Here is a 12,613-nt window from a genome sequence, read left to right as displayed (position 1 = left end):
AGAAAAATAAAAACTCGAACTAATCATATCATACTAATACATTATTACCAACACCATTTGGCATCTCTCATATTGTGGTAATAACTTCACAACTGTGATGGCATGTTGCATTGCCAGGGTACCTGCCCACCCACTGATGATGAAGCCCACTAGCTTCGAAACGATCGTCTGGGTAGTGGTATCCACTGAAAATAACAGTAGTCTTCTCTGCTAGAGAAGCGTTATTTATTTTAAGTAGTGCAATACCGCTATCTCGTTGTGAAGGTGACCACAATACTAAATTGTCTTTGCCCGACTGGAGAATTACCTGAAGATCGGCATTTAAGGGATTGGTAGCAGATTTTCGAAAAGTTGAAGCTGATTGAGCAGAACAAGGTTTCTCAAAATGGAAAGTGGAATGCAATGTGCTATCATCTGCAAAACTATGGATAGGATTTCCAGTCAATAGAAGAAGGTCATTAATATACAAGAGGAAAAGAGTGGGGAAAAGAACTGAACGTTGGGGTACACCGGCATTAGTGGAGAACTTAGAAGACAGAGAGCCATCTACCATCACCCTCAGGGAGCGATCAGAGAAAAAACTGGATAACCAATTACTAAAAACAGTTGGCAAATCAAAAGACGGAAGCTTGTTTAGAAGACCTTTATGCCAGAAACGATCGAAAGCCTTTGAAATGTCAAGAGCAACTACTTGTGTTTCACCAAACCTTTCCATTGAATTAGTCCATAAATGGGTAACATAAGCCAGAATATCACCAGTGGATCGACACTGACGGAATCCATACTGGCGATCGTTGATCAGACGGAAGGTTTCTAGGTAGTTTAAGAGTTGGCCGTTAATTGATTTGTCATTACTTTAGAAAGAGTAGAAGTAATTGCAATGGGACTATAATTGGATGGGATGGATTTGTCATCCTTTTTAGAAACTGGCTGGATATGAGCAAATTTCCAAGCAGAAGGAAAAACACCTTTGGAATAAGAAAGTGAAAAAGGGTGGCAAAGAATAGTAGTAATATCAGCAGCACAGGCTTTGAGAACAAGTGGAGAAATACCATCGGTACCTGGAGCTTTCTTAGCATCAAGATTCGTCAAAATCTTTCTGACATACTTTTGACGGAGGACCACAGGTGGCATTGAATGGAGCGGTTTTGGAATGGTAGGAATTGTTTTACCAAGATCATTAATACATGAGCTGTAAGCGGGTGTCTCTTAGGAGAAAATAAAGATAATAATAATAAATAATAAAATGAGTTGGAAAAAAAATGGGATGCTAGCATGTCAGCTTTATCCTTGGCTGTAGTGAAAACAGAACCATCTGGTTTGGACAGAGGTGGGAGCAGTGATGGGCAAAAGTTGCGGCCAATAGCTTTGGCAAGAGACCATAATGCTCGGCTACCTGGGGGCAAGAAACAAGTTTTCTACTCTTGGCCTGTTCAAACTCTAGTTTTGATTGATTAATAGCTGCTTTAAAATTGTTGCGAGCTTTGGTGTACGCAGAATATGAAACTGGAGAATTAGAAACAAGCCAATTATGATATGCAACATTCTTCTCTTGAACAACCTTAGCACATTTATTGGAAAACCAAGGTTTAGATAAAGGACGAGATTTTAAAGTGGAATGTGGGATAAAGGATTCCATTCCTGCAAGAATAAGGTATAAGGTATAAGGTATGTTAGTGTCTAACGGCTCCTGGGATTTCTCCCATCTCCGCGGGTGTACATTGTATCGGGGCCAGAGATTTGAAGTGTGTGGGGGTCATGTGCTGTATATTGTGTTGTGCCCTTTGTTCCTCCGGTCTATTAGCCGCCGAGCCCCTAGTGGGACCCGACGTTACCACACCATGCCACGGGGAGGCTGACCGGGTGTACCACTGTAGCTAGAGTACTCTGGCGGGTCCTGCCACCTACTTTCCTGGGATTTCAGTGGCTAGGACCAGATTTAAGAATGAGATGATCGCTGTTTCTTGAGCAACGGTTGTAATTTTAACAGAGCGTAGGGTTGTTCGCTGATAACTTGTTCTAGGGCCAAATAGGTCGGGCAGTAATTTTGATGTTTTCAGATTTAGACCTGTGGGGGCATGAGTGTGTGTGTATATAAAAATATATATACACACACACCCACACACAAATATATATATATATATATATATAAACTAAAAAAAAAAAAAAAAAAATACGTTGTGCAAGAGAAAAGTAAGGGAGGAAGGCAAAAAGACTGGAGGGTAGGAAACAGAAGAAAGGGGCCAATAGAGAAGATGGCCCCTGATGACAGTGTGGCATGCCCAACGCCTCACCAGAGAGAAGAGTGGGGTGGCGGGTGGACGAAAACCACCTCCCCACAAAAAAAAAAATAAATAAAAATAAAAAATAATAATAATAAATAAAAAAAAAAAAAAATCATTCTGTAAGAGAAAAATAGGGGGGGGGAGTAAAGAACGGATGGCAGGAAACAGAAGAAAGCCGGAAAAAAAAAAAAAAAAAAAAAAATGAGAGAGAGATATACCCCACAAGTTCAGGGTAGGTACAGCTAGCACGGCCAGTCAGTTGCAGCCGACAACTTGCTGGAAATCCAGCAGTGTGAATCCTGCAAGAATAATTTCACTGACACGATCTGAGCAAACATTGACATCAGAAGTTTTGAAACAGTAATCCGACCAAGGAAAAGAAGAAAAGAAGTCTCGCAGGTCATCCCATTTTGCATTCTTGTAATGCCAAACGACACGAGTTTGTGAATAGCCATGAGATAAAGGCTACATTGGGGAAGCGAAACTCACCAAATTGTGAACTGAGATGCCTAAAGGACCACTCACGTCGTTTGTGGGAAAAAGATCAAGCGTGTTGACTGTATGGTTAGGACTGTCCGGTATTCTGATAGGTAAATGAACAATCTGGGCGAGGTCATTATTAATTGCAAAAGCCTCAGCATCTCGACCAGCTGGCTCGGTGTAGCTAGAAAACGAAAGCCATATGGAGTTGTGAACATTAAAATCACCAAAGAAAATTACCTCACTGTTAGGAAAGTTGTACTGGAGAAAGTCAAGTTGCAAAGAGAGGAAGTCAAAGAGCTCCAAGTGATTAGTGGAGTTGGGAGAACGGTAAAGACAACAGATGAATTTGACACAATGAGGTAGAGAGATTTTAAGCCAGAGAAGATCAAAGAGAGGAGATTCCAAATTGCCAAGTCTCTGACAGGGAATATCAGAACGGACATGTGCACAACTACCACCTTTGAGGCGAAAGGAATCGTACAGCGAATAATTTGGGCATCTGAGATAAGCAGTAGTTGAATTAACCGATAACTGAGATTCTGTCAAAAAAAGTACATGGGTTTTGGCAGACTGCAAGTGGAAATGGACATCGTTGAGATTAGAATTGAGACCACGCATATTTGTGAAATGAATTAGGAAGTGGTTGGGAGGTTTAGATCTTTTCGTAGATAAGCTTGCTCTATTAGTTTGACAATCCGTGGTGTATTCAATAGTAAGAAAAGGTGGGTGGGACATGCTTTATGAAGTAATGAAATTTTTGGATATGGCGTACACATGGTAAGAATATATCCAGATCCTTGACATAACATGGCCTCGACAATGCTTCCCGCATACACACTACTCGGATCCCTCCAATCACTATCTGGCAGAGTAGAGGTAGCAAGATTATACACTAGCTGATCCGAAAGCCTCCTAGAGAGTTACCAATAGGTTCGGTCCGGTGTACTAACTAGCGGCCAGCCTGCGAACACCGTTTTAGAGCTGTACCCTCGAAATGTAAGAAATATTGGATCTCGCCACGATGTTCATCATAACCTCAAAAGGCATCAATCATACTGCATGATGGAAGAGATAGGGAAGGGTTGACCGGAACTTAGCTCTAGAGACTAAACATGGGTTCCACCACTTCAAACCTCCAATAAGCAAAGTGGTGGTATTGCACCGGTTGATGAGTGTCATCTACCACCTAATGCTGCCTGGTAACATAGAGGGGCGGCATTCCTCCATGTGGTGTGGGCGCCACACCTCGACCCCTGCTTATGTTGATTCACACCTGGGTGGTCACCCACCATGTACTTGTGCATGGAGGTTATACGCAGGATTACTATCAGTCCCACCATCGAGAAGGTTCAAAGAGAGGATTTGGCTGCCACAGACCGTGCGGACTTCGCCAAAATTGGGTCCACTTGACTTGAGTGTTACCCGAACATCAGTTCCATCAGCGTTTTAGACTCCCAGGTAGCAAGTACAGAGCTGTCTGGCATATCTGAGAGAATGTCTGGGACAACCTCAAGGACCAATCAGCACATGTTCCTTGAGGAACATGTGCTGCCATCCAACAAAAAAAAAATAAATAAATAAATAACGAAGTTCGATAAGCACAAAGCATCATGGGAGTGAATCTCCAAGTCGGAGATCGGAACTCCACGCGGAGGATGGTGATGGGAAGACAGTGGAGAAAAGAGTCACGTGATTGAAGATTTCATCACATTTGGTTCAGACTTTCCAGGTTGGACTGTCTGAACCGAACTGAATCCGAAAAAGCCGTATGTAAAGAAGGGAGAGTAATAGAGTAGGGCTGCTGAGCAGGCAGTCACATGGACTGGACCTTCCACGCAGTGTTTCTGAACGAGATTGACCCAATTGGGTTGTAAGATTATTGTAATAAATGCAGGTGTGACCAGTGGTGAAAACTGTCCCTTTCAGTTTCTGATGGCAGGTTTTCTTTCTTCCCTTTGCTATCCCCTTTTTTCTTATCTTTCTTCTTTCCTAAATCTAAGAGGGGCAGTGAGTATGGAAGAGGATGTTTATACCTTACCCATATAAAAACGGTGCCGTCTGGGTGATGCTCACCGAAAATAAGTAACAATAGTGAAGCGTTACTTATTCGAAGTAGTGCAAAACTTGGTGACTCGTTGTGTAGGAGGAGCACAATATGATATACAGATGAAATGATACCTTTCACACTACTATCGTGATTTTTCTTTAAGAGTTGTTTATGGTGTATCTTCCCCGATATTATATAGATATAGAATCTTAAACTCTTAAAATGTTATGCCTTGTTGCATTTAGTTTATTTAAATATTATCACAAGTGTAAAGTGAAAAAAGTGTAAAGTGTATTCGTGTCTAGAGGCACCGGAGGTTTCCCCCAACTCCGCATTGCTTTCATTGTAGGTGTAACAGTTCACTGTAAAGGCCAGAGATTTAAAAGTGCATGGATTTTGTAAGTGTAGTGTTGTGTACCGTTGTTCTTCTGGCCATTTAGCCGCTAGACCCCTACTGGGGCCCAACGTTGTCCACACTTAGCCTCGTGGAGGCAGACCAGGCACCCAGTAGTTGATATTTTACTCTGGCAGGCCCTGCCACCTAGTTTCCTGAGATTTCAGTGGCTAGGGCCTAAAAAAAAAAAAATATATATATATATATATAATAATAAAATAAAATAATCGCTGAAAAAGGTTTAAACCGAAAGAGTTTTGCTTGCGCGGTTTGAATTTGGACATATTTTAATTTTTAACATTGTGTGGGACATACGCTGGTGTATAGACAGAGTAAGGGAGGGAGACTAAAGACTGGGGGGGAAAAGCCAGAAGTATGGGGACAATAGAGTAGGTGTCCCCAAAAGCAGTGGGGCAGGCCCATGCCCCACCAGGAGTAGAGAAGCGGGGAGTGGCAGGGGAGGGAACAGGAAACCGTCTCCCCCTGCCTGGGGATTGGGAATTAAAGGTGAATAGGACTAGGGTGTCCTATTCAGACTGCCATATGGCGTACTGCAAGTAGTTCCTGCATTTATGTCCAGTCCGGGTTTTTTGTCACTTGGTTTGTTTGCCTGTACTCATCTTCGTTGGGTAGTTCCAGTGGCTGTGTCTGACCAGGTTCCTTGTCACTTCGCTATTTTCTTGATCTTTGTAGGGTCCTGTTGGGTCCTTTGACCCGTTTGTGGCCTCACGTTGGTCGGGGTTGTCTTCTTCCACGCTCATTTTGATTTCCTCTTGCTCTTTGCAGTCTTGTGGGGGTGGTCGATTTTCTTCGAGTATGTAATTTACTTTCATTCATTGTGGATGGCAATTTCTGTTCTTCTTCGGTCGAAGACTTCTCGTGCAAATTTGCTGAAAGCCGCGTAGTCGTCTTCTGTGTCCAAGAGATGGTGTTCTTTGTTTTTCGGTATGTACTTTATTTTAGTTATTAGCACGCTTCTGTGTTCCTCATAACACTCACAGTCGTGCATTATATGATGCCATGTTTCAGGCTCACCACAGGTGCAAGTTAGCTCCTCCGTTATACCCAGCATGTTCAATTTTGCCTTGAATGGGCCATGGCCTGTTAGTAAGTAGGTTGCATTTAACCCCGGGTTAAACCACGGGGGGGCTTTTGGATAAGTCTTGGCAACCAGTGGTATGAACCTCTTCGTCACTTCGCCTTTGTTTGATGCTGTCCATCTGTCCTGCCACAGCTGTAGCAGGTGAGCCACGATTCTATGCTTTTCTGCTTTGCGGTATTATCACATATACATTTAGGCATTTCTCGTATTGCGTCTTTAACTTCACAACTGGGTTGTCATGCTTGCAATAACACTTCATCCTGCCCACCCGCCGATGAAAAGCCAACTAGCTTTGAAACGGTGCCTTTTGCGTTGTGGTGCCCACCGAAGAACAATAGTCTTCTCTATTAATGAAGTGTTACTTATTCGAGGTAGTGCAATGTTCTGTGCCCACTATGGTTCTGTCCAGCACTCAACCCGTTATCTACCATGCTCAACGGCAACAAGTATGGATATAACCTCAAAGAAGGAAGAAAGAACCTGTACACCCCCCCCCCCTGATATACATGGATGATATCAAGCTCTACACGGCAACGGAGAAGCAACTCCAGAGCTACTCCGGATCACCGAAGAAATCAGCAAGGACATCCGGATGGAATTTGGCCTAGAAAAATGCAAGACCCACACACTACACCAGTGAAAATTAGTTGACCAAAAACTACCAGCTGCTGACTGGTAAAGAGATCGAAGCTATGACAGAAGGAGAGAATTACAAATACCTAGGGATGATGCAGGCTGATTGGAAAAGAAGGAAATCAAGAAGTGCCAGACCGAAAAATATCATTAGAGACTCAGAAGCCTGCTGAAAGCAAAAAGTGGAGAGAATAACGATACCTCGGAAAGAGGAAGGAAGGGACCTGATAGACCTGACAGAAGAACAGAAAACAGCGATAGTTAACCTGAAAGATTACTTCGAGGACAACACAGCACCACTCCACCAGGCCATAAGGAAGATAGATAAGTGGTATACCCCATTCAACCTAAGCCAGGAAACCCCCCCCCCCCACACCCAAACGGTACAAGCAACGAAGATAGAAAAATGGGCAAAGACACTCCATGGCAGACATTACAATGACCTCCATCAAGATCACATCGATAATATTGCTTTCAATGTATGGCTCACAATCGGGACGCTCTTGCCCGAGACTGAAGGATTCATGCTGGTCATCCAAGACCAGGTAATCCACACCAGAAACTATAGAAAATACATCTCAAAGGAGCCCGGAATGTCAGATGACACATGTTGACAATGTCACCTGGCCTCAGAAACTATCCAACACATCATTGCGGGGTGCAAGGTGATCACCCAGAGTGAGTACACTCATAGACACGACCAGGTAGCCAGACTAATACATCATAAGCTAGCGAGGAAATACCAGTTGACTAAAGAAAGTGTACCATACTACAAGTACGAATTCCAGGCACTACTAGAGACCCGAACCCACAAGCTGTACTGGGACCGCGCTATAATAACGAATAAGACCATCCCGCACAACAGACCGGACATAACCCTTGTGGACAAGATGGAAAAGGCTACCTACCTGATTGACATAGCGGTACTGAACACTAGTAATGTCCAGAAAACCCATGAAGAAAAAATTAGGAAGTACACGAACGTGATACATGAGATCAAAGAGACGGGGCATATGCAAGAAGTATCAACTGTCCCAATCATCGTGTCAACAATCGGTGTGGTACCAAAGACTCTACATAGCAGCCTAGCAGCAATAGGTCTCCCAGAGAACACCTCCAAGGAACTCCAGAAAGTCGCAATCCTGAAGACCTGTAGTATAGTCAGAGATTTCCTCGACCGACAGTAACACCAGACATTACAACCACCCTGTGTACTTGGTAGCAGTACCCGTCACGAAGTGCAATCCCCCAATCAGGGAGAAATAATATGATATAATATAAGAGGAATAAAAATAATAATAATATGGTGTATCTACACCGATATTATATAGTTTAGCTTTTAGTAAATTTTATAAAAATAAGTGATTTTAATTGCTTACCATGAATAAAATTCCAGATGAAATAACTTTTTCTTTTTGTTACTGTGGTAGAAAATATTGCCATTATGAACTCTCAGAATTAACACTGATCAGCATTAAAAATTAAGCTGTTACTTTTCGTACAGAATCCACATCATTCCAGATGAGAGGCGATATTTGCAGTCCAAACTGAAAAAGAAAACATCCAACCCAAAATTCGATGAAACATTTGTTTTTCAAGTAAGTAAATATGTTCTTTATAGTTGGTAAAATATCGAGAGTGGCGTATTATTTCCACAATTAAAAAAATAATAATAATTTATTTGTAAAATAAATTATTATTATTTCATACTAAATAATAATTTATAAATTTCATACCAAATAATAATTTATAAATTTCATACCAAATAATAATTTGTGAAAACCGAAAACTCTTGTTAATTGCGATCAATACTTGTACACACGACTGAAATTCGGAGTTATACGAAATCTCGCACCCTCCGAAGGAAGTGCTATACCAGCGGGTGCCAGCAATCCAGCCCCCAAGGTTGCCCAGACCTGCGGGCCAGCAAAAAAAAAAAAAATAATAATAATAATAAATAAAGAAATTACATAGTGAACTCGATATAAATTATATATATAATCAAACGATAGGCTCTAACTAGGAACAATGTACATTTGTTAGAAAGTGGTCCAAACGGAATCTAATATTTTACACTTATTACACGTAGAGAACAGAAACATATAAACCAGCGGTTCTCAACCTTCTTTAATACTTGTACCACCAAAACGAAAATTAAAAAAAATTCGGTACCACTTATTAAAACATGTAATTGTATTAAGAGGAAAAGTAAAGAATATTCGCCTAATAAGGCTATGTTATAAATTTTATCATTTTAATATAAAAATCGAACAAACTAAATAACAAATATTAAACAAAACAATACAAAATAAACTATAAAATACTTGATTAACATGGTGATCTATTTGTAATCATTAACAATTAAATGCCATAAATCAGGAGAAATTGAACAAATAAAAGCAGCTTCGATAGTCTGGATATACATGCCATACTTCATCTGTTCCAACACGCCTTCCAAATAAAAGGAAATTTGCTGAAGTTCCTACACGCCCTACTTACTTGTCCGTCCATTTATTACCACACAGACAATCAGATACTTCAATGCCAACTCCATGCAGGAGTTTCACAAGGTGTAGTCTTATCTGGACTCCTCTTTACTGCCATGATGATTCCGTTCTGCAAGGATAGGGATGATGTATGCACTTAAGCAGACGATATTAAGATCTTAACGCCCATCCAATCGTCCATGACCAATAGTGCATTGTGTGACCAGATTAATCATAAGCTTCTGGACTTATTTGCGAACTTAGATTAATTTGGCTTGGCCCTAAATCCGCAGAAGACTATAATGATGGTGTTCTCGCTCAAAAAATCGCCTACGCTTGAACACCCAAAACTAAATGGCATATCTATTCCAATTGTTGAGACGCATAGAGATCTGGGAGTAACATTTGATACCGAACTTATGTTGAAATCGCATATTGACCTGATTGTAAAGAAAATGAAATACTACCGTTGGGCAACCAAACAGCATCTCTTGCGCGTAAAACAGACTACAACAACCGCACAATATTTAAGAACCACAGTATATTCGGCCATATTGTATGGCGCCGAATTGCGGGCGTCAGACCCTACCCACATTAGGAAAATATATGCGAGTGAATTCTGGCTGCTGAAGTGAGTAAACCATAAACACCATCTCCCTCAACAATTAAGGACCACACAGCTTTCTGAACAGCTTAAACTACAGCGTTTTACCAGACACCATTGCCTGGAAACGATTAATAAATGCAATCAAAATGATAACTGGCATGATATCATCACCATGCTTCTGCTTCTGGCAGCTTTGTGAGTGGCACATCCCGTCATCTGCCTGAAGAGGCACGAAATCCTTGAGAATGAAGACCAACAGACTGAAGACGGCCGACAGCTTTATACTAGCCAGTGCGTCGGAATCAATTCAGTGCTTAGCACATATTGGAATTGACCTATAAAGGCTCATAGAAGATCCGAAATATAGGAAACAAACCTCAGTGTGGTTCGGTAAGGCTACTGTTGCCTAGTAGTGTATGCATTTCTGTCAAGAACTGTGTGTACGCAATTGAACAAGTGTATATCTCGCACAAGTTGTTTCAATGGATGTGGTGTTAAGATGAACTTTGGTACTAAAATTGCCAGGACTCTAGACAGAAATGTAGCGATGAGTAATGCAGTTAATATTTCACCTTTTCTTGTATATTTTAGCCATTCTTTTATTTTTCATTTTATGTTTATCCCCTGGCATTTTCTGCCATGAAGGGAATTTGACACATACCAATGTACACCTATATTTTATATTTGGTAGGACAAATAAAGATTTATTTAAATAAATAACAGAAATAATTGACTTAATGTGACACTTGACCTTGTTTGACAGTAATTAGTTCCTTTATATCTAATTCTATTTTATTTAATTTCAAACGTAAATTTGGCTCCAAAGTGAGTCTTGTTCTAGATTTGTTATTTTAAATACAGCCTAAAAGAAAATCCTGTTTCATATAAATATGTCGACAAAATCGCATTAAAAATTTTGTTGCTCTTTCTGAAATTTCTTATTTCATTAAAATATTTCTTATGATTAATCCAAAAGTAATCCAAAGATGATTTCAAAAACAATACCTGATTAAGGTATTGTTTTTGAAATCATCGATTAAATTTGTCACAAGAAATTTCTAAAAGTTGCTCTTTTTCTTCAGAAGAAAGTTATTCTGGTACATAATCTGAATAAAATGGATTCGTGATACAGTTTCCTCTTTCATGATCTTCTAGGAAATACAATTTGAAATTACATTACTTCAGTTATGTATTAACTGAAAACTATGATTTTTTATATTTGATACTAATTCATATGTTAAATTATTTTCTACAAGAAAATTTTTTAAAGTTTGTAGAAAACTTAAGACCTTATTCAAGTCTTTGATGATTAACTTAAGTTATTTTTTTATCGTTGCATTTACTTTGTCACCTACATAGCGCCATAGTGTTTGGGTTGGGGGCACCTCCGGTGGTTTCCCACAGCTGCGCCGTGTACTCTATGCGGTAAAACAGTACTCTGTGAAAGCCAGAAGTTGAGTAATAAATTTTTTTTTTTTTTTTTAAATTTTGGTAGTTGTTGGCGCATCGGCTTCTATGGCCATAGTGCACCTCCAAAGGTTTTTACAGTACTTTGATCCATGCCCGAGGCGGGATTCGAAGCCGCGACCTTTGGGTTGCCAGGGAGGCACTTTATCCACCTGGCTAGCCCGGTCGGCATTTGAGTAATACATCGTTTTATTAAGTATGTAGTGTTGTGTTGTCATCTGGCTTTTCGCCGTGAGCCCCCTGATGGAACTCCACGGTGCCCACCACTTACCTCTGGGAGGTAGCCAGGCAATCCCAAGATCTCTGGCTGATCTCTGCCAGGGTCGCCTGAGCTTCCTGAGAGAGAGAGAGAGAGAGAGAGAGAGAGCCCACAAAAAAAAAAAGAAAAAAAAAAGAGAGAATGTAGGAAAATGAGGATATAGTTTAGGGGAAGTAAAGAGGGAGATAGGATGAGCCTTGAGGGCGACAGCGAAGGTGTCCTCAGATGAGCTGGAAATGTCTCCATCAAGCAAAAGAGGGGAACGGAAAGGGGAACAAAAGTGACAGTGCAAGGGAGCACTGCACAGGTCGCCATTTGGCAAGTAGAGTCAAGCCAGGTTATTTTCTTTGAGTCAAGCCCAAATGATGTCAGATTTTTAGATCCAGCGATCGTCCGGTTGTTAAAAGTTTATGTCCTAGACAGGGTTTTCCGCTTCTCGAACAGGTCCTAGACGAAGCCAGTGAAGGCAATATAATCTTTATTTTGCAGTACTTGATGCTCAAAGCTTTTTGGAAGAGAGTATATCCTTGTGAGAAGAGTGCATCTTATATCCTCGAAGATTTCACAATCGTACATAAGATGTTCCCAGTTTTCAGGGTAGGTGCAACGGCACAGTGGATCGTCAATGATACCCAGCGCTTCCAATTTTCCTGATTGATCCGTGGCCAGTAAGTAGGAATGAAACGTACAGGCCTCGGGAGAACCACGAATGTGACTCTGGGCAGGTTCTGGAAATTTCATGAATTTTTTAGTGATATTTCCTTTAGTAGAATTTCTCCATCTTGACTGCCAAGTCAGCATGAAGTGTTGTGTCAGCCGCTTTTTCTCTGCTTTGGTATTGTTGGCAGGA

General features: G+C 40.9%; 1 protein-coding gene across 4 annotated transcripts in view; it reads left to right on the top strand.

Moving 5' to 3' along the window:
• The window catches only part of LOC150081744 (synaptotagmin-15-like), a 377,464-nt gene that overhangs the window by 245,313 nt on the left and 119,538 nt on the right, over positions 1 to 12,613 (top strand). For all 4 annotated transcript variants that reach the window (XR_016547288.1, XR_016547289.1, XM_090379611.1 and 1 more), the window contains exon 5: positions 8,449 to 8,542. Coding sequence is in view for 2 of the 4 variants with exons in the window: in XM_090379611.1 (XP_090235737.1) it covers positions 8,449 to 8,542 (94 nt within the window). In the remaining 2 variants the exon portion in view is untranslated. The remainder of the gene's footprint in view (positions 1 to 8,448; positions 8,543 to 12,613) is intronic.

Source organism: Mastigoproctus giganteus, chromosome 8, assembly GCF_048544385.1.
Source record: "Mastigoproctus giganteus isolate SK-2022 chromosome 8, ASM4854438v1, whole genome shotgun sequence".
Classification (NCBI taxonomy): domain Eukaryota; kingdom Metazoa; phylum Arthropoda; class Arachnida; order Uropygi; family Thelyphonidae; genus Mastigoproctus; species Mastigoproctus giganteus.
The sequence above is the reverse complement of the archived record's forward strand: the minus strand, read 5'-3'. Positions and strand labels throughout refer to the sequence as shown.